Source organism: Panthera tigris, chromosome X, assembly GCF_018350195.1.
Source record: "Panthera tigris isolate Pti1 chromosome X, P.tigris_Pti1_mat1.1, whole genome shotgun sequence".
NCBI classification, from domain to species: Eukaryota; Metazoa; Chordata; class Mammalia; order Carnivora; family Felidae; genus Panthera; species Panthera tigris.
The window spans coordinates 36,263,719-36,291,522 of NC_056677.1; the positions used below are offsets into that span (position 1 = coordinate 36,263,719).

General features: G+C 39.7%; 1 protein-coding gene across 8 annotated transcripts in view; it reads right to left on the reverse strand.

Moving 5' to 3' along the window:
* The window catches only part of CASK (calcium/calmodulin dependent serine protein kinase), a 354,627-nt gene that overhangs the window by 103,900 nt on the left and 222,923 nt on the right, over positions 1-27,804 (reverse strand). For all 8 annotated transcript variants that reach the window (XM_007084353.2, XM_007084352.2, XM_042973928.1 and 5 more), the window contains exons 7-9: positions 26,169-26,344; positions 21,287-21,409; positions 6,453-6,536 (exon numbers count right to left, since the gene is read on the reverse strand). In XM_007084353.2, the coding sequence (XP_007084415.2) occupies positions 6,453-6,536; positions 21,287-21,409; positions 26,169-26,344 (383 nt within the window). The remainder of the gene's footprint in view (positions 1-6,452; positions 6,537-21,286; positions 21,410-26,168; positions 26,345-27,804) is intronic.

A 27,804-nucleotide genomic window follows, 5' to 3' on the forward strand; every position in this document is an offset into this window, starting at 1 on the left:
GTAAGTTTTCAGAATCAGCTGTGCCTTTTGGACACCAGGCTTACTGCTCTTGAGTAGCTGGAGCCCACGGCTGCTGTGCTGTCTTACTGCCTCTGCACCACCCCTTACTACAGGAGAGGACTATATGTAAATGCTGGCTTTCATCAGGGCACAAAGGTCCTTGATAAATCCTTAAGTTAGCTCTTGTTGAGTTTACAGAAAGGAGCAGCATGCCAAAAGGCAGCTGTTAGAGCTTCCTGGTTGACCTCTCAGAAGGTGATGTTTAGAGGTAAGCATTACTTTTGGAGGTGCCAAGACTCCTGATGGTGCTGTACAATAGAACTTTCTGGGATGATGGAAACGTTCTATACCGGTACTGTTGAGTACAGTAGCCATCAGCTGCATGTGGTACTGAATGTGGCTAGTGCAACTGAGAAATCAAATTTAAAATTTCATTTGACATGCATGAATTAAAATTAAAATTTAAGTAAGCACATATGGCCAGTGGCTATTGCGTGAGAGAGTGCAGCATTGTAAAGTGCTGGAAAATGGTATCACTAAACAAACTTTTTCTAGTTCTGCAAAGTTCAGGAATTTGAGGGACCAACTGGTAATTTAGAGAAGCACACAGACCAGATACTTCTGCGGTTTGCAAAATCAATACAGGAAAACTGTAGTTATCAGAAATCTCCCTCATTTTTTGTATATACAGTGTAAGGAATAAATGTTTTTATCCTTTAAACGGAATCACATGGATTCAACTTAACCATTTCCTAAACTGAATGCAATAAATTTACCCAAATACAGAATACTGCTTCTATTTTTTCTTTCTTTCTTTTCTTCTTCTTCTTCTTTTTTTTTTTTTTACAAAATTTATTTGACATGCTTCACTGTGGGGAAATTTGCTTTCTAGAGGTAGAAATAATTCATGAACCAAAGGAGATGATTTCTAGAACAGATTCCTCTCCTCAGCCTCTTCCCTAGTTAGACAAGCTCAGATGCTAACAGATGGTCCCCTAGTACGTCCTGCAACCTGACCCCTTGCTCAGTAACTCCAAGTAGATGGCACCTGGGGTTAGCGTACAGGGGTGTCTCCTTAAGACATACCCACAGAGCACAGATTTTTCCAGACAGCCTAGATCAGTCTGTCCCACGCATCCTAATATTCGATTTGAGAAAATAGGATTCTTATATCTAGTCTTGTACTGAGGCCTATGGAGTTTATTAAAGGAAGCATTGTTTCTAGAGGATTTTTTTAAACTGAAGTATTAAAATTCTAGAGCTTAGTGTAAAACAAAAAGAGGGGAAAACCCAACATCTGAAACATCTGGTAACCAAAATGAGAAAAAAAAAATTTTTCCCATCATCATTCACAGATGTAAAAACAAAATAATGCAAGAGACGAGAATAAAAAGAAGTGTGTGATAATTCAAATCACATGCAGGGTTCCATTAACTTTTTAAAAATCTACATGTGAAAGGTAGTCTGAAAATGATGTTAATGCTAATTGCCCAAATAATTTTCTCATAGGGATTTGTTGTCTCCTAAAGCCTGCTGAGAGGTTAAATTCCAAAATGAATGTATAAATATGGAAAGAAAACACTTTCTGATTGTTTAGTATCGATATTATTGTAATGAATGAGTAATAGTCTTGAAATTTCAGCAAAGTATAATGAGTATTGTTTTATATTCTGGCATAAAAAAGTTTCACAAAACTTTCAGAATGAGAAGAAGGTTCAACCTCAAAAGTAAAACTCACCACCAAAAATACATAGAAATTTATTCAAACAGCTTTTTGGTGGGGAAGTTATTGAAAGAAATCACAAGTCTTAAATACACATACATACTTTGATGCCAATAATTCCAGTAGCACAGAACTTGTCTTAAGAATATAATCACATACCAAGGTGGGCAATGCAAAAATATTTATGGCTGTGGAAAACTGGAAGCAATCTGTGTCCAACAGCTGGTTAATTATGATATGTACAATATGACAGAATTTTGTAAAACCATTACAGTGTGTGCTTAATGAGAGTAATGACTCTCAATAAGGTGGACATATCAGAATCAACCATGAGGCTGTTTTAATAAACACACGTCCCTCCAACCTCTGGCATAACTGGGGCTGAGGGATGGGTGGTCCCTTGGGTGAACTGAGTGGTATGGTGAGCCACTGTTACTACGGGAATGTGTCATATCCCTTAAGTGTACTGAAGAGGAAACCACTATGTAAGAAGAATTTTTGTCACGTGGTATAAAAACAAGTGGGGTATGTGAAATTCACATAAAATTAACCACTTTAAAGTGTACAATGCAGCAGTATTCAGTACATTCACAATGCTGTGCAGCCAACATTTCTTTCTAGTTCCAAAACACCATCACCTCCCTCCCTCCAAATCTGCATACCTATTAAGTAGTCACTACCCAAGACCTGGCTATCACCAATTTACTTTCAGTCTCTATGGATTTACAGATATAAATACCTATTCTAGATACTGAAAAAAAAAAAAAAAAGGAATCATCCAAAACGTGGCCTTTTAAAACTTTTTTTTAATGTTTTATTCATTTTTTTGAGAGAGAGAGAGAGAGAGAGAAACAGAGTATGAGTGGGAGAGAGGCAGAGAGAGAGACATAGAGACACAGAATCTGAAGCAGGCTCCAGGCTCTGAGCTGTCAGCACAGAGCTTGACGTGGGGTTTGAACTCATGAACTGCAAGACCATGACCTGAGCCAAAGTCAGACGCTTAACTAAGCCACCCAGGCGCCCCAAAAGTGGCATTTTAAAGGTCTCTTTTTGCACATGGATATCCAATTGTCCCCGTGCCATTTGTTGAAAAGACTTCTTTCCCCCATTGAACTGCCTTGGCACTTTTGTTGAAAATCAACTGACTTCAAATATAAGGGTTTATTCTTGAACTCTCAATTCTGTTCCACTGATATACATGTCTACTCCTATCCCATACTAGTACCAGAGTCCTGATAACTGTAGGTTTATAGTTAAGTGTCAAAATTGCAAAGCATGAGTCCTCCAACTTTGTCCTTTGTTCAAGATTGTTTTGGCGATTCTAAGTCCTTTGCATCTCCATATGAATTTTTAGGATCAATTTGTCAATTTCTGCTCAGGAGACTGTGTTGAATCTATGGATCAACTTGGGAAACACTGCCATCTTAACAATACTGGGTCTTCCGATCCATGAACATTAAATGTCTCTCCATTAGTTTAGATTTTCTTAAATGAATTTTTTAAAGTGTTTATTTATTTTGAGAAAGAGAGTGCAAGTGGAGGAGGGGCAGAGAGAGAATCCCAAGCAGGCTCCACAGTGGCAGTGAGAAGCCTGACATGGGGCTCGAACTCATGAACCATGAGATCATAACCTGAGTTGAAATCAAGAGTTGGATGCTTAACCAACTGAGCCACCGAGGTGCCCCCTGTCTATAGATTTTAAAAAGCTTTTAAAAACTTCAAAGTGTTAATGTCAATGACTAGAAAAAAAGCTAAAATGGTATGGAGTTATTGGAATTACAGTTATTCATATACAGAATGAGTACCAAGTCAAAGGTATAAACATTAAAATCACAGTAAAACAGTAACAACAATAATAATGTTAATAACAAATAACATGTATGGAACACTCATGACTGCCAGGTACTTTTGTAACTACTGTAATATATTAATTCATTAAATTCTTACAGCCCTATGAGTTAGCTATTACCATTATCCCCATTTTGTAGATAAGGAAACTGAGGCACAGAGAATTTAAATAACTTGTTCAAGGTTACACATTAGTAAGTGTCAGAGCCACAATTCACGATTCACCGAAGGCAATGTAGCTCCAGAGCCCACTCTTTCCCATAATGCTGTTCTTCTCTCTCTTCTCGCCATGGACGATAAAAATTTCCTTCCTCTAAGTAAGAAAAGCAATATTCTACTGCTTTCTGTGAACTTCCCTTTTAATCATTTCAAAGGGAGTAAGAAACAAACAAACAAACCACAATAGGTTGTTGCCTAACATTTGAGGAGCTTAAAAACAGTGTCCGGATACAAGGATGGGTACCTAGCTGTTCATTTGTGAAACAGTTGTGTGGTGGTCTCTGAAAGCCAGTAAAGTGGAAATCTGTGTTCTGGAAGCTCACAGAAGAGGCAGAATGAGGAGAATGAGTTCTTGCAGATGGTAGGCATAACATACTTTAACCAGGATGGCTGAATGACATAAAGGAATACGGCCTTACCAGAAGCTGAAAAAAATCTCAATGACAACCCTGCTGACATTCCTAATTCTAGGTTGTCTGGTGGGTCTTGAAACTTTAAATAGTCCTGCAAAGGGATGTGGTAAGTTCATATGACCCCTCTCTGCTGTAACAGCTTTGCCCTGTCCAAATGAATCTTAGTCACCACTCTGGCTATTTTAGGCCCAAGTCTGGTTTTGTGGCACTGGGAGAACTACAGCATGGGTTTCTCGTGATGGGCAAACCTGAGCACTATGGCGAAAGGCCTGGACTTGGCCAATGAAAGGTTCAGCCCCAGACAGGGCAATGTCACAAAGGCCAAAGCAGGGCCAGAGTTAAAAAGACTAGGGAAGAACTGAGAAAAAAAAGTATAATTAATGGTTTCTTTGGGGAAGAAATGAACTTCAAGAACAGCTGACAAAATTTCACTTTGGATAGTAAGATTTTTTTTTTTCTCTTGTAGGCTACAGTGGTTCAGATGTATGTCAAAGTCTTGGGAAACTTCTTTAGGTGCCATCTTGATAATGGCATGTCTTTAATAATTATTTTTGCCAAGGACTTTTATTTTTTTTTTATTTTTTATTTTTTTTTGCCAAGGACTTTTAAAGCAAATAGAGAAGAGCCAGTTTGGAGTGCTGACTGTAAAAACAATTAGGACAGAGGCTTAATGGAGAATCATCATCACCAATAATGACATGTTACAATTTCCTTTGTTGTATAGTAGCACAGTCGACTTTTCACAATGATGGAAATGTCCTATGTCTGGGTGATCTGATTCGTTAGTCACTAGCCACATTTAGTTAATGAGCACTTGAAATGTGCTAGTGTGACTGAGGAACACTTTTGATTTAATTGTCATTAATTTAAATTTAAATAGCTATGTGTGACTAGCAGCTACTAGACTGAACAGTTCAGCTCTATAGCATAATATCGTGGCCTACATAGTTTTCTCCCCCATCCACATAATGTTCCTCAAAATCTAGAGCTGTATATATGAAATTATTCAGATATTTCAGAGGTTGAATAATAATGAATATTACTGCAATTTAGGACATATACGAAAATACTTATAAGTTTTATAGTTGGTGGGAGTCACATGGCTAAGGAGGACTACTAACCAATCAACCACTTAGAGGACAGACTTAAAGATGATTTTTTTACAGTAATCAAAAATAAGTCAAATAATAATTTTAAGACCACAATATAAGAGTTTCCTCTGTTGGGAAGAGGGGGGGAAATGTCCCATACAGTTTTTTTTACTAGTGTTGGGACACCTGGGTGGCTCAGTCAGTTGAGCGTCCGACTCTTGATTTTGGCTCAGGTCATAAACTCATGGTTTGTGGGTTTGAGCCCCATGTTTGGGCTCTGTGCTAATGGTGCAGAGCCTGCTTGGGATTCTCTCCCTTTCTCTGCCCCTCCCCTGCTCTCTCTCTCTCTCAAAATAAATAAACGTTAATTTTTATATTAATAAAATAGCTTACTATTTTATATTTGGTCTTTTTCAAAACCTTTTAAAATCAAACGGGCTCCCCATATGGGATAATTACCATTTTTTTTTTTTTTTGGTGAGATAGAGGATAGAGAGAATGGTAAAAGGAGAAAGGTACCTAGTAAGAATAAAGAAAAGCTAAGAAAAGTAATTTTAAAATATTTTCTAGTAGATCAAGGTAGTGGGGATTCTTACTGCTTTGTGATCGTTGTCTAATTAATTCTAATCCAGTATTGTTTCCACTGAACTAAACTCACATTTTTCTTGTCAAAATATTTAAGTTTGAGAAAATGTGGCCTACATTCATATTCAACAATAATGGATAATAATAGTGAATTCCTGGGATGCTTGGGTGGCATCTGACTTTAGCTCAGCTCATGATCTAATAGTTCGTGGGTTTGAGCCCCACATCAAGCATTGTGCTGACAGCCCAGAGCCTGGAGCCTGCTTTGGATTCTGTGTCTCCTACTTTCTCTGCCCTCCCCGGCTCGTACTCTCTCAAAAAAAAATAAACGTTGAAATAAAAATGTAAAAAAAGATAGTAAATTCCTATTTCAAAAGTAATTACATCTCTGCTATAAATTTTTAGGATGATACAAATCTAAAATGTGATTAATCTTTCATTTATTTTAACATTTTGTTTAGATTCATACTTAGATATTACCTTAAATGATTTAAAAAACAAAACCTTATTGAAATAATTTGTAGAAGTGAGAATTTAGCTGTCGGAAAGCTTTTTGCTGATTTCTTTAATTACCTTTAGTTTCCTCCTTGCATTGAATTTCCTCAGTTGCTCTACTGTTTCTGGAAGATGAATCTTGTAGGCATAACGATCCCGTTCCTATAAAAGAAGAAAGATAATGAACATATGTAGCCATTTAAAAAAGTGAAGAAACTTAATCTAAAACAAACAATGAAGCCCACATTTCTTAAACATGAAACTTAAATTCTAAAATACTGGAGATTTTATTCCATGATACTGGTAAACATTCTCAAATGAGGGATACGAAGGTCAAAACTGATAGTAAAATAGTATTTTATTTTCAGCAATAATAAAGGGTTAAAATAATGGATCAAGTAATTTTTAGATATATGGCTATATGGCAAAGATAATTAAATCATAATTATGAAGGTATGAAGTTACCTTTGACATGTTCTTGTCAGGTAAAATGAGCATTTGAAAAATTAACTTCACAAATGATTGAGCATTCAGAATTGTCAGGAGTAACTGGATTTTTTTTTAGGTGAGTGATCACATTATGTATGTATGTATGTATGTATGTATGTATGTATGTATGTATGTATGTATTCATTCATTCATGTGAACGGGCCCAGCGTGGAGCCCAGTGTGGGGCGTGAACTCACGACCCTGAGATTAAGACCTGAGCTGAGATTAAAAGTCAGACACTTAACCAACTGAGCCACCCAGGTGCCCCAGGAATGACTGGATGTTGAAAGATCATATTATCTTCGCACTAGAACAAACTTTTCAAGGCCATCTAATTCAAGCATTTCCTCACGTGGGATCCTTTTCAATCCCCGAAGGACGATTATTCTGTTTGACTTTGTCCAGTGAGTGATCATTATTTTATGGCAGCTTACCACAATTCTAAGAAAGTAAAAAAGTGTTTACTTAGCCTGGGCCCACATCTGGCTTGTTTGGGCTAGCGTTGCCCTATGTAATATCGCAGAGCAAACATTCTTCCTCTTCTATATAGTAATTCCTCGGTAGCTAAGAGGGGGATCATGTTTCCACTAAATCTATTCTTCTCTGTGATGTCTCCAGTTGCCTCAACTATTCCTCATGTATATATATTTTTAAAGTTCATTTTTGTGAGAGAGAGAGCAAGTGGGGGAGGGGCGGGGGGGCAGGGAGGGAGAGAGAGACTATCCCAAGCAGGACCTGCGCTGTCAGCAGAGCCTGATGCGGGGCTCGAACCCACAAACCATGCGATCGTGACTTGAGCTGAAATTAAGAGTTGGGCACTTAACTGACTGAGCCACCCAGGCGCCCATTCTTCATGAAAATCTTCAACCTCTTGTCATTCTTCTTATTACCCAATTTGGTTCTACTCTAATTTGTCAATGTATCTTAAAGACTTAAATAAGTATTCATTTCAGAAATAGTTCTTGAGAGCCTGCTATGTTCCAGGCATTGATCTATGCACTTGGGATACACAAGTAAACAATACCAACAAAGATTCAGGCCCGCGTGTAGCTCATATTCTAGTAGAAGAAAATACAGAAAGGTAAACTATGGAGTATCATAAAAGTGCTATGGGATAAAGCAAAAAGTAAAGCAGAGTAAGAGGGAATGGGTACACTGCAATTTAAAATAGGGTGGTCAAAGTCGGCCCAATTGCCGTGAGGACATCCAAAACTGGTGAGGGAGTGGTCTAGGCAGAGAGAACAACAAGACAAAGGCCCAAAGGAAGAAGTGCACCTGGAGTTTTCAAAAACTGGCAAAAAGACCCATGTGCCACGGAGTAAATAGATCAGATCAGAGAGGCAACAAGGCTGGGGTAGGCCATTTAAGAGCCTTTTTAAAAAAAATATTTATTTTTGAGAGAGAGAGAACACAAGTGGGGGAGGGACAGAGAGAGAGAGAGAGAGAGAGAGAGAGAGAGAGAGACAGACAGACAGACACACACACAGAATCTGAAGCAGGCTCCTGGCTCCGAGCTGTCAGCACAGAACCCAACGTGGGGGGCTCGAACCCACGAACAGCGAGATCATGACATGAGTCGAAGTCGGATGCTCAATTGACTGAACCACGCAGGCGCCCCCATATAATAGCCTTTTATTCTGAGTGGGAAAGGGAGCCACAGGAAGGTTTTGAACTGAAGTGACATGATCTGACAAGTTTAAAGGAACACTCTGGTTGTTGTGTTGAGAACAGATTAAAAGGGAACAAGGGTTTAAGGGGAAAAAAAAAAAAAAGGCTGGGAGACCAGTTAGGCTATTGCAGTAATCTAGGGGGAAAATGGTAGATGAAGTCAGATGGAGAAAATAAAGATGATGAAGAGGAGATAGATTCTGAATATATTTTCTGAAAAAAGTTTTACTGAGGGGTAATTAGCATATAACAAACTGCATTTTTAAAATGTATAATTTTCTAGGTTTTGACATATACAACCATAAAAGCATCACTGTGTTCAACCTGAATATACCCATCACTCTCTAAAGTTTCCTCACGTCCCTTAGTCCTCTCCCTCCCAATCCCCGGGCAGCCACTGTTTCTGTCACTGTCAATTGGTTTGCATTTTCTAGAATTTTATATAAATGGAACCAGACAGTACAGACTCATTTTCTAACTTGTTTCTCTCAGCACAGAGGTTTTGAACTTCATCCATGTAGTTGTGTGTATCAATAGCTGATTCCTTTTTATTGCTGAGTGACATTCCTTTGTAAGGATAGGCCATAATCTGTTTACCCATTATCTGCTGATGGACCCTGGGTTGTTTCCAAGTTCTGGCTATTACAAATAAAGCTGTAATGAACATTAATGTACAAGTCTTTGTATGGATACACATTTTACTTCTCTTAGGTAAATACTCAGCAGAATGGCTGGGTTGTATTATAGGGGTATGTTAAACTTTTTAAGTGGTTGTACCGTTTTACATTTCCATAGCAGTGTATCAGTTGCAATTGTTCTACATCCTCACCAATACTTGGTATGGTTAGCCTTTCTGATTTTAGCCATTCTGATACATGTGCGTATAGACATCTCGTTGTGTTGATTTGTATTTCCCTAATGAAAAATGATGTGGAGCAACTTTGCGTGTGCTTATATACCATCCACATATCTTTGTTGAAGTGTCTGTTCCAAATATTTTCCCGTTTTGAACTGGGCTGTGCTTTTTCTTATTATTGAGTTTTGAGAATTCTTCCCAACATAGTGGAAGGGGATTTAGATGTCCAAACTCCCAGTTATAAAATAAAGACACAGGGATATAACGTACAGCAAAAGGAACACAGTTAATGATACTGTAACAACTTTGTATGGTGAGAGATGCTAGATTTTATCATGGTGATCACTTCATAATGTATATAAATGCTGACTATGTTGTACACCTGAAACTAATATTGTATGTCAACTATAGTTCAAAAGAAGGAATTCTTTACATAATCTAAATATGTAAGTCCTTTATCAGATACATAATTTGCAAATATTTACTCTTAGTTCATGGCTTGTCTTTTCGTTTTCCTACAGTGTCTTTCCAAGAACAGAAGCTCTTTTTTTCTTTTTAAAGTTTATTTATTTATTTTGAGGTGGGGAGAGACAGACAGACAGACAGCACACGTGAGCAGGGGAGAAACAGACAGAGAGGGAGAGAGAGAATCACAAGCAGGCTTTGTGCTGTCAGCACAGAACCCAATGCAGGGCTCGATCCCACCAACTGTGTGATCATGACCTGAACTGGAGTCAAGAGTTGGACGCTTAACCAACTGAGTCACCAGGTGTCCTCCAAGAATAGAAGTTCTTAATTCTGAATATATTTTGGAAGTGGCGAGAACAGGATCTTCTGAGGGAATGGATGTGGGGTGTGAGAGAAAGAGAGGAGTCAAAGACCACACCAAAGTTTTCAGTGTGAGCAACTGGAAGTCTGACACCAAGAGAGATGGGGAAGAGATCAGGACTATAGTTTTGGATATGTTATGCTTGAAATATCTAAAGTTCAAGTGGAGATTCAAGTAGGTACTTGGACATACAAGCCTGGAGTGCAAGAGAGAAGTCTGGTCTGGAAATAAATTTTTGGAGGGTCACAACACTTAGAAGATATTAAGGATAATACTCAACTCTGTCCCAGGCACTGAATTTGGGACTTTCACAGGCAGTATCCCATTTATAGTTGTTCTTTAAAACAACTATACAAGATAGTAGAGACAATGCTACATGCTAATTATCTCAAAAGCAATGGCTCAAATGGACATAATTGTTATCATCATGATTAGCATGTACTGAGGGCTTATTTTGTGCCAGGCAGTGTTCTAGTTCTTTACAAGTTTGGTGTTTTTTTTTTTTTTTTTTTTTTTTTAGTGCTTTACATGTTTATGTTACGTACTCTTCACAACAAAGTAGGAGGAATATATCATTATTATCCTATTATAGAGTTGGGGAAAAGGTGATGCATTAAACCAGATGAAGATTAATTAGTATGAATTGGGCCTCTTAGTTTTCTTAATCTGCATACTATACAACATTTGTAAATTAAGTTCAAGATCACAGTTGTTATTATAATGAAAATTCATGTTTGCATGTGAGGCACTTCTAAAATCAATGTGTTGGTATCCTGTACTTACAAAATTTATTTTTGAATTTAAATGTAGAATTTTAGTCAGTCCTGTCAAAATTTCACCTTGTTATCTGTGAAGTTCCTAAGGAATGAACACAAACACTTTAAAATTTATTTTCTATATTAATGACTAAAAATAGCAAGAGTTCCACTGGAGAGCAAAATTATATTTTTCTCGAGTACACATACAACACCTGATGTCAAAATATCTACAATTTGTATATCTGCTAGATTCTGTATGCTAAAACATCTTGGGAATGATTTTATTATCTTTAGGGACTTAATCTCCTTTTCCTGCACTTAGCCAGAGCAGGTTCACCAATATTCAATAAATTCTTATGTCTTCTGTAATCAACTAGCAGAGAGAAGCATAAAACTGCCATTTTATAACAAGCAATGGAATCTTGTAATGGATTGCTGTTACTGTTTGTGGAAGATGTGGTGTATATGTATATGTGTACCCATATTACAGAATATTACTTGGCCATAAAAAAGAATGAAATCTTGCCATTCACAACATGGATGGACCTACTGGGTATTACCCTAAGTTAATGAAGTCAGACAGAGAAAGGCAAATACCACATGATTTCACTTATATGTAGGATCTAAAAGGCAAAACAGGTGCACCTGGCTGGCTCAGTCAGTAGAGCATGTGATTTTCAACCTCAAGGTCATGAGTTCAGGCCCCACGCTGGGCATGGAGCATACTTAAAAAAATAAAAATAAAATAAAAGACAAAACAAATGAACAAACAACACTAGTAACAGACTCATAAATACAGAAGACAAACTGGTAGCTGTCACAGGAGAGGGTTGTTGGGAGGACAGGTAAAATAGGTAAAGGCGATTAAGAAGTACAGACCTTCAGTTATAAAATAAATAAGTTATGGGGATGAAAAGTACAGCACAGGGAATATAGTCAGTAATATTATAATTACTTTGTACGGTGACAGATGGTAACTACACTTATTGTAATGAGCACTGCACGATGGATAGAATTGTCGAATCACTACATTGTACACCTAAAACTAATACAACATGTGTCTGCTAAACTTCAATTTAAAAAATTGTAAAAAAAACCGAAAAAAACCCTGTGTTCTGCCTGGTGATGTTTAATCAACATATACTGAAAAGCAAACATCAAAATGGGCTTTGCATTATTTTTTGAGTAAAAGCTGTTTTTGCATTTCGATAGAGTAGAGGGGAGCGGAGAAAGCAAACCCAAGGTCTTTAACACAAGAGAAAGAACCCAAACAAAAAGGAGCTACATAATATTGTAGAGAGACAATGAGTTTGGAGTCAGAGTTTTTTTTTTTTTTTTTTTATTTATCTGTTTTGAGAGAGAGAAAGAGAACATGAGTAGGGGAGGGGGAGGGGCAGAGGGAGAGAGAATCCTAAGCAGGCTCCATGTGGTCAGCGCAGAGCCCAACACAGGGCTCGATCTCACAAATCGTGAGATCATGACCTGAGTCAAAATCAAGAGTTGGATTCTTAACCGACTGAGCCACCCAGGTGTCCTGGAGTCAGAAAGGCTTCTGTTCAAATTCTGGGTCATTTATATATTGGCTGTATGACCTTACATTCTCTCAGTTGTTTCTTTTTGAAAACTAATCTTACAGGATTCTTACAAAGATTAAACAAGATGCTGTATAAGCACATGATTGGTTTTAATAATCCTTTTTATTAGTCAACATGTACAAACCTCTGATGTAAAGTAATTTGGGAGCGCTGTGTGTATGTGTGTGTGTGTGTCAACAGCTTACTAAATAAGCTGGGTTGTTTTCTAACTGAAAATATGTTCCTATTGCAGAAGAAAAAGGTAAAAATAAAACATAGTAAAAATTTCAGGGTATGAAACCTGTGACCCATTTGTAATGGTCTTTATTCACAGCTTCCAAAAAGGGTGAACCAAGTGACAGCGTGTTTTTTTTTTTCTATTGGGCTATTTTTTTTTTAATGTTTATTTATTTTTGAGAGCAAGACAGAGCACAAGCAGGAGAGGGACAGAGAGAGGGAGACACAGAATCTGAAATAGGTTCCAGGCTCTGAGCTGTCAGCACACAGCCCGGTGCAGGGCTTGAACCCATGAACCGTGAGATCATGACCCTAGCTGAAGTCGGATGCTTAACTGACTGAACCACCCAGGTGCTCCCCAACTGCATTTTGCTTAAAATAAAATTGCTTAACATTTTAGGTATATGTAACAGAACAAATTTCCACTGTTATTTAAAAAAAAAAAAAAAAAAAAAAAGTCTTCACACCCTTTGTAGTCTCTGCAGATGGTAGAACAGAAATTGGTCCTTTGGCTAACGCCGAATGTGAGAGAAAGCCCAGGGAAAGTGGCTTAAAAGACACATGGCATCCCTGGATTCTAGAGCAAGAAATGGGCATTGGTGTTGATTTTTAAAGAATTCCCTATTCAACAGAATAAACACTTCTTCTTCCAAGGTTTAATTCTTTAGAGTTCTTGGTAACAAGGCTTTCCCTTTTGAATCACTGAGAAGACTCTGAAAGCTGGAGAAAAGGCCGACTGGGGAGGGATCCCAGGACCTGAGGGGTGACCTTTGGTGAGATCAGTGTTTTTTTTTTTTTTTTTTTGTCTCTTAACATATCCTCACCTGGGTGTGTGCGCGGCCGCAACCTGGAAACTCCAAGGACAAGGAACACACAAAAAATGAACCCTAAGAAAATCTGACTCTCTTTAGCCAAGGGCTGAGAAGAGGTTTTTTGCTCTGGAGGACAGAATCCTTTTGACTGCACCCACCCTACCCCCAGGGAACAGCATGTAAGCAGACCTGTTTCCCCTGCCCCCCTCCACCAGCCCTTCCGGACCCAAGCAACAGCAAAGAGTTGGTGCCCCACTCCCTAGAGAGTAGGGGCAGTATCACAAAGAGAAGAGAGCTGGGGAAGGGGCTCTTTAAATCTATGTATGAAGTCTTTGGCACATCACCAATAAACCCAGGTATAAAACCGACCAGGATCAACACGGCAAAGAGCTTTGAGACTAAACTGTGGTTTAGTCTCCCAGGTTTCGAATGAGCCTCTGAGCAGTGCACAAGTGGGGCAGACCAGACGAGTAGTGCAAAGGCTTTGAAAATGAAATTGGTGTTTCAGCTACAGCCCTAAAAGTGGGCCAGGATGTGTGTTCTGAATTTAATCAGGTTAGCTGCCTACTAAAATAGAAGATTTAAATAAGAGTCTCATAATATAATACTAAAAATGTCTAGCATACTATCTAAAATTACTCTTCATACCAAGAATCATAAAAAAATCTCAACCAAAGTGAGAAAAGACAACCAACAGATACCAACACAGATATGGCACAGATATTAGAATCATCCAACTGGGATTTTTAAGCAGGTGGTATAAAAATGTTCCTAAGGGCACCTGGGTGGCTCAGTCAGTTAAGCATCCAACTCTTGATCTCAGCTCAGGTCATGATCAGGGTTTGTAAGATGGAGCCCTACATCCGGCTTTGCACTGATGGTGCAGAGCCTGCTTGAGATTCTCTCTGCACCTCCCCTGCTCACACATGGACAGGCACGTGCTCATGCTCTTGCTCTCAAAATAAATAAAAATTTCAAGAGAATTTTAAGAAAGACAAAAATGTTCCTAAAAGCAATTGCAAATGGTTAAAAAATGCTGACATTACCAAGTGCTGACAAGGATATAGAGCAACTGGTTCTCTCATACTCTGCTGGTGGGAGAGTAAAATCATACAGGTATTCTGGAAAATGATTTGGCAGTTTTTAGAAAGTTGAACATATACTTGCCATAGGACTTAGCAATCCCACTCACAGGTTTTTACTTTGGAGATGTTCATAGATGTATATAGATGTTCATAGCAGCTTTACTTGTATTAGCCCCAAACTGGAAACAACCCAAATGCCCTTCAAAAGGTGAATGGACAGGGGCGCCTGGGTGGCTCAGTCAGTTAAGCATCAGACTTTGGCTCAGATGGTGATCTTGTGGTTCACGGGTTCAAGTTCTGCTTTGGGCTCTGCACTGACAGCTGGGAGCCTGGAGTCTGCTTTGGATTCTGTGTCTCCCTCTCTCTTTGTCCCTCCCCCTACTCGCGTGTACTCTCTCTCTCTCTCTCTAAAATAAACGTTAAAAAATTTTTTAAAAAGGTGAATGGATAAAGAAGTGTTGTACATTCATACAGTGGAGTATTATTCAGTAATAAAAAGGAATGAACTATTGACATGCACAACAACTTGGATGGATCCCAAGGACATTATGCTAAAAACACCTAATCTGTGAAGTAATAATAAATATATACATTGGTCTCTGACCCTGGTTCCTAACACAGAGCCCTAAAACCCTTCTAAGTAGGGGTGCTAGGAGAATCTTTTGTTCTAACATTTTGTCTTTGACCCCAGCTTCTGAGGCAGAGCTCCTAAAACACTTGTGATTTCCTAAGTGATAAGAGCACTGGGAGCATTTTTTGTCCTCATATTTGGTCTTTGACTCTGGTTCCGGACAGAGTTCCTAAATCCCATGGCATTTCCTGGGTGACAGAAGTGTCTTTGTTTTAATGAGGTGACTCTTAGTGGGCTCCTGGATGGGGGTTGGTCACCAGAAAGACCAAGTTATGAATAAAAGCTTAGGATTTTCAGTCCCATCTCCCATTTTGTTGAGAGGGGAGAGGGGCTGGAAACAGAGTTAATTATCAATGCATGCCTACATGATAAAACCTTTCATAAAATTTCCAAAAGTATGGGGTTTGGAGAGCTTCTGGGTTGATGAACATATGTACATGCCAGGAGCATGGTCTACCCCACCTTCTGTGGGAACAGAAACTTCTGCACTTGGGATCCTTCCAGATCTTGCTCTATGTATCTTTTCATCTGTATCCTTTACCATATTCTTTAGCATATAATAAACAGGTAAATGTAAGTGTTTCCCTCAGTTCTGTGAGCTGTTCCAGCAAATAATCAAATCCAAAGTTGGGAGTGCGTGGGTTATAGGAACCTCCAATTTGTAGTCAAGTCAGACAGAGGTTGTGGGTAACTTGGGGACCCACTCCTTGTGATTGGCAACGGAAGTGGGGGAGAGTCTCATGGGACCGAGCCTTTAACCTGTGGGATCTGCATGGACTTCAGTTAGTGTCAGAACGGAATTAAAATGTAGGACACCCAGGTAGTGTCAGAGAACTGCCTGGTGTGGGGAAAACACCCAGGCACACCACCTGGCATCAGAAGCGCTGTTGAGTGTGGTAGCTGCTTGAGAAGAAGAGAGAAACACACAGGAGATGTGAGTTTCTCTTAAACGGTTTACATATTGTATAATCCCATTTATTTAATAATCTCAAAAGGACAAAAATGATAGTGATGGACAATGGATCGATATTTACCAGGGGTTCCGGGTAGGGAGAGGATGTGATCATTAAAGGGTGCCAGACCACTTCTATATCCCGATTATGGTCATGCTTATATACTTCCATATGATAAAATTTCACAGAAACACACACACAAATGCATATAAAAACTGGTGGAAATCGAATAAGGCCTTCAGTTTAAGTGTTCCAATGCCATTTTCCTAGTTCTGGTTATATAAGGTGTTATCACCAGGAGGAAGAATGGCAAAGTGCACGTGGGAATTCTGTACTGTTTTTAACCACTTCTTTTTTTTTTTTTTTAATTTTTTTTTAAAGATTTAAAGATTTTATTTTTAAGTAATCTGTACACCCAATATGGGGCTTGAACTCACAACCCTGAGGTCAAGCGCTGCACATCTACTGACTGAGCCAGCCAGGCGTCCCTGTTTTTGCCACTTCTTTGTGAGTCTGAAATTATTTCAACATGAAAGGTTTATAACGAATCATTTCCACTCTACATGGTTAACCTTCCTGTGGGCTTCCTAATTCTAAATACCTCGAATCACTCACTGAGCTTCATCAGTTTTCCTTCCTTAAAATCTCTTAGTCTGAGTATTTCTTTCCCACTCCCACCTTTACTCCCCGGGTCCAGGCCCCTGTCACTCCTGTCACAGCACAGCTTCTACAGGCTCTCTTTGCCTCTAGCTCTTGTATTCTGACAGACAACGCTTGTACATCCAGTGTCCAAAGGAATTCTACGAGCATGCTGCTTGCACTGTGTCATCACTCAAAAGCTTGCAGGAGCTTTTTACCATCTACACCCTAATATCCAAAGTACTTAAGGGGCACCTGGGTGGCTCAGTCGGTTGAGCGTCCAACTTCGGCTTAGGTCGTGATCTCTCAGTTTGTGGGTTTGAGCCCCATGTCCGGCTCTCTGCTGTCAGTGCAGAGCCTGCTTTGGATCCTCTGTCCTCCTCTCTCTCTGCCCCTCCCCCGCTTTCTCTCTCTGCCCCTCCCCCGCTTTCTCTCTCTCTCTCTCTCTCTCTCAAAAATAAACATTAAAAAAATAAAAAACAGGGTAGGTCACTTGGTTAAGCATCTGACTTCGGCTCAGGTTATGATCTCATGGTTTGTGGGTTTGAGCTCCATGTTGGGCTCTGTGCTTACAGCTCAGAGTCTGGAGCCCGCTTCAGATTCTGTGCCTCCCTGTCTCTCTGCCCCTCCCCCACTCACACCCTGTCTTTCTCTCTCTCAAAAATAAATAAATTTTTAATAAATTTAAAAAATTTTTAATAAAAATTTTGTTAATAAAAAAAAGTCAAAAAACAAAATAAAAACCAAAACAAAGTACTTAATTTGGCAATTCTAGATCATACGTATTCGCCCCTCAAACCAGAATTTCTGGTCTACCATTGTGCAATCCTTCAAATGGCTGATGTTTGTATTATACTAGTTTGCTTCCTGCCCCCCACTCCCACAGGGCCTGAACACTTTGTGATGCTTCGCCTGTGCTCTCCTGGACTTCCCACATGGAGGCCAGGGCCCCCTTCAGGCACACTAACACGTGCGGTCCTCCCTGGAGTTTCAGACAGTGATCTCTCTTGTACCTCACTGGTATCCCTGAGCCCACACTTCTGTACTCCTGTGAGGCTTCTCCATTGTGGCTTCTTTGAGCTTATCTTTCCAGGTGTTTATCAGTATAATCTGAAAATCCATTTTGCAGCCTGACTCTGCCGCCTTTCTCTCTCTGGTGTTTTTCCAAAATTCAAATGGACTAGCCTTCTAGAAATACTCTTTTCATGTTTTATTACAGTCAATATACTTTAGGGTCTACATATTAAGGTTACAAAGGGTGTGAAAAGAGCTCAGCCATCTATAAGGAAAGTACAATTTTAGTTGGTCTTACTTTTGCTGGAATGAATATTCATAGCAAACATCACTAATTTAGATAAAGGCATTAAACATACTATATTTTAACAATCATTAAGATATTTGTATATTACTTAGACTATTTCCTCAAAGTCTTTTTTTATATGAAATGATTGAATAGGACATTTTCTTCTTGTGGTTTTACCAAAGAAATCTTTTTTTTTTTTTTTTTTGACACAAAGTCATGGTATTATGACTTTGGGCACTCTTCATTATAAGTATTTTCATCATCTTATTTCTTCAATTTGCAGTTACACAGGAGTTTTTCATAACATGAACTATAGTTTAAATTTAGTGTTTTACTAAATCAACACGAATTACATCCACAGTAATGATTTGCAAGTATACATGGACATATATTTAAATATAAGAAGCCTGTACACATCAGCCAGATAACATTCTCATGGAATTATTCCATCTTCAGATAAAACATAAGGCGTCAAGGTAAACTAGTTCAGACATGGCACATGATTCTGAGCTCAAACCGCCTTTTGGAACTTTTTCATTTAAGTTACTGACATTTTTGTGTCTATTGTCTCTCTGGTGCCGGAAATCTACTACGTATTCAGATTATTTAGAACAAGAAGTATATTCACTGCAGGGATGAGGGTTTCCAAAAATAAATGTTAGTAGTCAAGGTAAGTATGATAATGAAAGCTAACTTTTCTAAAGGATCTTAAAAATGACTCATATGGCTACCATTTTCATTGTTCTTTGGCATTTAAACTAGCTTCTAGTGAACAAATGATCCCCATTATGGAGAAACTGAGAAAGGTAAAGGAGAAACAGGAGTCCTCCTCCCCCCCACCAAACTGGTCATTTCTGGGGGGAAAAATACTAAGAATGTATCTAAAAACTGTTTACCTACTCTCTTCTGGGGGAAATCAGGGATAACCAGAACTGAATGTTTCAAGTCAAGAATAACTAGAACTGCATATCAGAGGGTTGAATGTGGATTTGATAATATTCTTAAGGAGACTCAAGATCCACTGGAATCTCAAAATTGTTTTCTAATATCATCATTCCGTGTCGTTGCCACTAAGATCCATCATTAATCTACACTTTAATATCTTATTGCTTCTCTCTGGAGAAGTAGCATGGTATCATATAATGAACATTCCTTTGTTCATTCATTAAATCCTAACTAATATTTATTGAGCACTTAGTCTATGCCAGACACTTAGTAGAATGCTGGACAGAAGTGAACTAACAACTCCAAATTCCCACTCTGCTGCAGCTTGTAGTTTATAGGGGGTAAATAGACTACAAACAAAATATAGGTGTGTCTTATGGTGACAAATGCTATGGGGAACACTAAGGCAGGGAAGGAGGGGACAGGGAATACTGGCGGCAGGGGGCGTTCTTCTCCGTAATTTTAGATTGAGTGAACGGGAAAGATCTTACTAAGAAGCTGATAGCTAAGCCAAGACTTGAAGGTGGTAAAGGAAGAAACCATGACTATGTCTGGGGAAGAACGTTCCACGGAAAGAACACAACTAACATAGAGGCACTGAAGCCAGGATGTGCCTGCTGCCTGAGGAACCACAGTGAGGCCAATATGCAGGGAACAGAGTAAGAGGAGAGCAGTAGGGGGTGAAGTAAGAGGTGTCAGGAAGCGAGAGTGTACACTGGATTAAGTAAGAATCCCTCCAGCGAGAGGCATGGTTTCAAGGTATGAATTCTGGACTCACCAGGGTACAAAGGGCATTTAAAGGCCATTTAAAGGCCATTAAACCAGATGAGGTCTCCAAGGGCCTGAGTGGAGACAGAGAAAAAGAGGAGCAAGGATGGAGGCCTGCGGCACCCTAATGTGAAGAGGTGCATGTGGGGAGATGAGGAGGAATCAGCATGATCTGAGAAGGCACAGCCAGAAAGGGAGAAGGGAAACCAGGAGAGCTAGGAGGCCTGAGGCCAAGGGAAGACAGCATTTCAGGATGGGTGTCAAATGGTACTGAGACGCCAAAAGGGAGAAGGCCTGAGATTTGACTTTAGCAATGTGAAGGTCATTACTGACTTGACAAGTGTGGTAGTGGAAGCTGGAGATGGTTGTAGGGTCGGAAGGTGTGCGTGTGTGTATGTGTGTAATAAAAATAGACTGTAGCATATTAGGTTCAACAGAGACAGAAAAGCAATGATGCAGGAAAGGGGATATTGCTGGAGTGATGTCCTTGAGTAAGTGAAAAAGAGAGGACCTTGCACGCAAAGTAAAGCATGGTTTGGTAGGCTCAGTTAAAATCCTGGTCCAACCACTGACAACTTCTGTGACTTGGGGCAAGATTCTCAACCTCTCTGAGCCTTTGTTTTCTCACCTGTACGGTGAGAACTTCCTGGAATTACCGAACCATATAATGTCTTAATTAAATAGTGCTTTGCGTCGAAGTCCCAAGTTACCAGTTTCCTTAATATGCATCTGTGAGATAGGATAGAGAAAGAATTGAAAAAAAATCGAGCTTTTTCCGAGGCGCCTGGGTGGCTTGGTTGGCGAAGCGTCTGACTCAGGTCATGATCTCACTGTTCCTGAGATCGAACCCTGCATCAGGCTCTGCGTTGACAGTGGGGAGTCTGCTTAGGATTCTCTCTCTCAAAATAAATAAATAAATAAATACAATTTTAAAAGCTAGTATTTTCCGAAAACAGTCAATCCATATCTAGTATCTCTTGAAGTAAAAGTAATGTTACGAACCATATGGTTACACCCAAGATTGTAACTTTTGGTCACAAACACAGTACTACTTCACTTGTTCGTGCTGCACATCTTTGGAACCTGTGTTGGTGGACAACCAACAGGCCTTCCTCCCTGGTACATTCTGCCTAAATGTGCTTCTAATCCCGCTGATAGCGTAATGTCACTAGAATGGTATATTCCTCTAGTCAGATATTTACAGAGGTTGTGCAGGAACAGCAAACAAGATGAATAAAAGTCAAAGAATAAAAAAAAAAAAAGGACTCAGAAAAAAGATGCGAAGAGTTGCCCTGAGGAGCAATATACTCCTCTTGCTGGAAGGGTTCAGACAAAGTGTAGATGGCCACCTATGGGCTCAGGTACCTTAAGCCATGGGTGATTCAGTGCTTCATAAACGGTGATCCTTTCAGCTGGATCCAGCATCAGCATGCGACGGACTAGGTCTTTGGCACTTTCAGAGATATGGCTCCACTGCCTTGGATTCATCTGAAGAGAAGGAAAGGAAAATTGCATAGTTACTGCCCAGGGAGAAGTTGACATTCACCATTGATGTAACATTCCTACACTGTTTCAATGTGAATACAATTCTCAAAGAACAGAAATCTGATTCTATAGGTTTGCTTTCTAAGGAAGAGGACAAAGGCAAGTCTTTGGTGGCTGTTGCTACGTATATGAGGTTTCGTATCAATAAGCATCCCTTACATATGTTCTTGATGTCACAGAAGTTATAATATTTTTAATAGTTGAAGAATAGAATGCTCACAACTTCAGTTTCTACCTTAGCTGAAGAGACTAGATACTTTGATCTAGAAAGGATTAAAATAAAATTTTTAGGTTAAAAATTTCAAAGAAATTTTTAAAACCTTCTCTCTTGAAAAATTGGAATCCACAGTAATTGTGAAGTTATGCAAAGTTCCTACTAGGATATTTTGGTCACTGTATATCAATTTCAGTATTTTAGAAAACATATACTGCTACCATCGGCCCTAGAGAATAACCCATTCACTTGTATACTGTCTTCAGTGAAGTTACTTTTGCCCCTCTTGTAGAAAGATGAGACAACTCAGCCACAAGGTCAATTGACTAAAGTCAAACAAATGGATAAAAACTATGAGTTGATCAAAGGATACAAGGCTTGTGAGAAAGTGGATCTGTGAGGAAAAGAGCAAGGTGGCTCCAGGGGAAAAAGAGTATTTCCGAGACCAGGAAGAAGAAAAAGGGAAGGGACACTTAGGGCTTGCTGCTGGGAAGGTAAGTGGGGACAGGTGGGGAGAGGCCAGTGGGGCCTCATTCCTTATTTAGTATCAAGAAGCCAACTGGCCGGGTGAGTTTGCATAAGATGCCTGGTGCCAGGAGCTAGCAATACCATGGGTTGAATGAGAGGAGACCTAGGTCACCTTCTAAGGGAGAAAGATGGAGAATAAAGTCCCTAACAATTTAAAGCCAAACGAAATCACGACTTGCATCACAGTTCACAGGAATCACTACAGTGTGGCCAAGGGTTAGCATTAGACACTGAAATTCGCTCTGGCTACTAGGAGGTTCCGTACTGGTGGACGGGGAGTGAAAGATGTTCCTTGTTCTTTTTCTCACAGGCAGAATTCCAACAAGAGTCACTTCTGCTTGTCAGATCTCTTAACGAAAGTGACTGCCTTACTGTTGCCATCCTACTGAAATTGTCACCAATTGGTCAGTTTGAAATAATGTAGGTGATTGCATGAGGCTTAGCCTTGTTCCCTCTTCCCCATCCTGGAGCAGATGTGCTCTTTAAGGTTGGAATGATTTATCCTCAGGGAAAGGGGTTGAGAAGTTATCTGCAACTGGCAGTAAGATTTCTCAAGTGAGTAGAGGTTGAGAAGTAGATGCTCCCCCATCCTGTTTCTGAAGGAGTCCAATCCAGGGTTTCCCTCTTTCTGTGGCTGAGAAGAGTAGCTGAAATTAATCTGGGAGGTTGAGTTTATAAGGGGAACAAAACAGGGCTATAGAACAGTCTCGCTTATTTGAAAACTAAAGCCATGGACGCCTCGACCAGCTGTGGACGTACCGACTGGCTACCCATGATGATAGACAGTGACACACTGCATCTTTTCATACTTTGGGAAACATATTTTTGTCTTTTAGAAAAAAGTTAATTGAAATTAAATGTTAGCATATATCCCAGTTAACTGGTATTCTCAGATATCTACCTTAAAAGATCAAGTAAGCTAGCAAATGAGAAAAGTTCAACTAAAATCGCTTAAGGCCAGTAGCAGTTTATAAACTGTAACAGTTTTTAAAAGAGGCCATCAAAATTTTCTTGAAAAACACCCCTATAGATCAAGGATTTTGTTCATAGTTCTTCTGTTAAGAACCACCAGGGTGATGAAACTCTTTTTGAGGTTTGCTTCAAAATAATCGGCTAGTATGTGGAATACAGATCAAACCAGATTGGCTGTATGTTGCTAAGTGGTGAAGCTGGGGGTTCACTGTACTCTTATCACTACTACTTTTGTTTGAAATTTTCAATAAAAAAATGTAAAAATAAATGCTGACAGAATCACAGCACAGTATGTATGTGTGTGTGTGTGTATATATATACATATACATATATACATATGAAAGGCCCACCAGCTTTATCATTGATGGTAGAGATGGATCTCTACTTCAAACAAAGCTGCTGAAAATGTGGGGCTTTTGTATTTAAAAAAAAAAAAAGGCATGAATATAAGTGAGAGGTGAGGTTAGCCAAGTAAAAGAGTAAATAAGTTATTAACATCAAAGCTTCAAACCTCCAGGTACAGAAACTATGATATAGCTGTCACGCCCATCTGACTTACTATAGTACTAAGAATGGAGGTTTTAAAATAATTTAAGTTTTGGCCTGTGTGAAGAGCCCACATTTCTTACAAAGAAACAAAAAAACTATTCAGTGCTTTAAAAATAGAGGAAATCAAATACCAGAGGCTGCTGGAATGAAGCACATTGCCTTGGAAACCAGGAAGTTAGCAACTAAACTAGCACAAAGGAAGAATTCTATTATTAGCAAATGCTTATAACTCCAAAAGGCAGGTGGGAGATTTTATTATACGGTATCTACGTCATAAGTCACTGTGAGGATAAAATGAGTTAAATATGAGTGCTTAGCAACAGTTCCAGGCACATACTAAGTGCTGTGCTATGTGTGAGTTAGCTATCATTACTTCTAGTATTAGTATTATGATGCTGATGCATTGCTAATTGTGTTTATTTTCATATGTTAAGTACCTGTGGTTTCACTTGGCAAAATTCAATGAGAAAGCCAGGGCCATGCATTCCTGACAGCCACTCACAATTTCCAGGGATTGGAGGAGGATGATTACTTACAAGCAGTTTCCTGAGACATTTAGTTACCTTGGAAGGATTGATTTTATTCCCCAGTGGCCAACTGACTCTAAGAGAAGCAGAACAAAACCTATACTTAAAACATCTTTCTCTGTTAACGGAGTTTTGGCATAGACCTTAATCCAAATAAAACAAGAGGCAAACCTGCATGCCCTTATAGGCTGATGATACACAAGGCTAAAAATTAAAAGCATAACTCATCTGCACCTCTACAGGCTTCACTTACGGTTTAAAAGGACAAGGCTGTGGGCTCGCTGCTGTCAGCACAGAGCCCACTTCGAATCCTCTGCCCCCCCCCCCCCCCCCCCCCCCGCTTGCGGGCATGCTCTCTCAAAAGTAAAATATTAAAAAAAGAAAAAAAGGACAAGGCTGCCACTCTGAAGCTACTTTGCCTTTCATTTCTTTTGTCCCCCGTTTCCTGGAAGTCCTTTATAAAACTCTAACATTACTGAGGCAATGAAAAGAAAACAGGTCTCACAGTTTTGGAGTCTGGCACTACACAAACCCGTGTGTTTGGTCTTATGTTACCAGGCATGGCTGAAAATGAAACAGTGCTTCTGTTGAATAGAAAGTACAGGTTTCAGTAGTATGGGGCGGAAAAAGAACCCCAACATAAGCCGCCCTGATCTGGTATCCAGACACACACTCCCCCATGTTTCCCATACACAGCATCTAACTCTGTCAGCCACACATGATGGTAGAGGGCAAATGGATGGAAGAGCTGGGACAGCGAGACCAACCTTTAGCTTATGAATTTTCAAGTGTTCCTTAGCTCTTTTTGCTATAGCCACTCACAATGTCAGTGATGAATTTTTTTAATTTTTTAATAATGCAAGTAATAACACGCTATTCACAAGACTGGGAACAATGTATGTGGTTTCTAATCCACAGGAGTCTAAGAAGAACATGAATGTTTAAGTCCCACCAAAATGGCTCTAAATTATGTTGTGAGATGCAGCTGTGATAGTGGCATTTTGGTTTATCCTGGGATGTAAATGACAAGGGTTTCAGCAGTGCTACTTGACTACATAACGTGGAACAAGATGTGTGGTAAAGCAAAACAAATAAAGGCTCATATGAAATATAAAATATAGAATTGCTAACTCACTGGGATGAAATTTCCACTTTCACTAAAAATTGAGCAAAAAGCTTTAAAAATGAAGCCCTTTCCCCAAATTATGGAAAGAAGGGCCAAAGAAGTTTATTTTCTAAGATTAGCCTGAATAGGCGGTCTGGTCACCCCAGGAAGAATGGGTACTTTTGAAATCTGGGCTCACGTGTGTCACAAACATCTCACCTGAGGTAAAATAAAAAGGTCAAATTCTATCACAGCAAATTCCAAGGGTCATTCCAAATTCTTTCCCCGAACTAGAATTTTATTTGAAATAAGTAGGGCACTAACCAAACAATTTCTCTGACCTAGCTAAATGGGCGGTTTTGCTAGAATGGATTTGTGAGAAAAGCATTGGTTTTCTGAATCTGAGGGCCCAAGACTCCTAAACTGTTGATTTGCACATACAGGATTCTGTATCAAAGAGGACTAAGGTTCCTGTTTTCTAGCCTAAACATGGGGTTGGGTTCCAAACATGTGGGATAGACTTCAGGTGCAGCACCAAGGAGAGGGGAATGGAGGGGCAAGGCTGTGGTTGTTTTGAAGCCAGTCTCCTCCTCCCTTCTGCCTAGACAACAGTGCAGCTGATAGTGATTCAGAAATTTACTTGAGGCCTATATTATCTGACAAGGCAAGTGGATCAATGTCAGCAAAGAACTTTTCTCTGACTGGGTAACTACGTGACAATCAGGAAGTCCAAAGGCAGATAGCAACTTCACATTTTCCGGAATAATTTAATTTCAATACAAAAATAAAACATTCATAATATATTACCTTATATTTTCCTTTAATAATGCCTTCAAACAATCTTTCCTTGGTTCCATAAAAAGGCAAGCAACCACTTAGCAGGATAAAAAGGATCACGCCACAACCCCAGACATCTACAGGTTTTCCATAAGGCTCTCTTTTGACAACTTCTGGGGCCATAAAATGAGGTGTTCCAACGCGTCCTACATTTCAAACAACAACAAGGAAGAATGTTTACATAAAACGGGCTTTAACTGAAAATAGAACAATAACAGTTTCAAGGAAAAGTTTTAACAATATAAATATTCTCTTACCACCTCCACCTCCATAAAATCAAGGGGCAAAAAAGGCAGAAGGAAAATCATTATTTAATCACCTCTTGAAAATACGAGCCCAGGACAGGTACTTTGTCTTTTTTGTTGTTGTTTATTTTTTTTACTTTTATTAAATTTTTTTTGGATGCTTTTTTGAGAGGGATGGACAGAGAGAGGGAGGGAGGGAGGGAGGGAGAGGAAGAGGAAGAGGGAGAGGGAGAGGGAGAGGGAGAGGGAGAGGGAGAGGGAGAGGGAGAGGGAGAGGGAGAGGGAGAGGGAGAGGGAGAGAGAGTGTGTCAGACAGACAGACACAGACTCCAAAGCAGGCAGCAGGCTCCAGGCTCCAAGCTGTCAGCACAGAGCCTGGCACAGGGCTCGAACCCACGAACTGTGGGTCAGATCATGACCTGAGCCGAAGTCGGACGCTTAACCGACTGAGCCACCCAGGTGCCCTTTTTTTTTGTTTTTTAAAAAAAGATTTTATTTTTAAGTAATCTCTACACCTAGCGTGGGACTTGAAATCACAACCCCAAGATCAAGAGCCACATGCTCAGGGGCACCTGGGTGGCTCAGTTGGTTAAGTGACCTATTTTTGATTTCGGCTCAGGTCATGATCACACGGTTCGTGGAATGGAGCCCTACATGGCCTCCATCTTCTTTAAAGAGTTTTCTCTCCAACCCCCATCAAAACTAGCTTTTAGGAAGGAATCTGATAGCAGTTACTTGTACACTAGTAATCATCTTTTAACTCAGTATTCCTACATGAGTCTTTTCTTCTACTGCAGAATGAAAAGCTGTGCCCTGTAGGGAAATTACTGTGGGAGGGGAAGTGCCCACCAGCCTTGGCAACTCTTCTTGCATGCAGGCCCGGCTTTCGCCTTCTTTCCTTCCTCCTTTCCCTGCCCCTTCTCTCTTATCATATTGAGTCCAAGATAATTTTTTAGTTTCAACACCGCGTGACACTTTATCTAGAGCTGAGAACTGTGGTTTAAAGAAATAATAATAAAAAAAAGACCTTTGCTGTGGGTCATTATGGTTCCCCTTCTTCCCACATAATGGAAGAGGTTAACTTCGGGGTTCAGAGAATGAAAATATTCTCACTCAAAATGTGCAGTAGACCAGTGGAAACTATACTAGTTGGAAGGGAAGATTTTTATTCCATATTGCCTCATTTTGCTTCCTCTGGTAACACTGAGAAGCTGAAAGAACGAGAGCTAAGCCTCCTACTTCATGAACATGCTGGACAGTTCGCCTTGTTCTGATGGCAGGAGCTGGGCAAAGCAGGGCAAGAGATCAAGGTACCAGTCAGGGTACCGGCACCATGGCCCCAGTCAAGCACCTTCTTACAG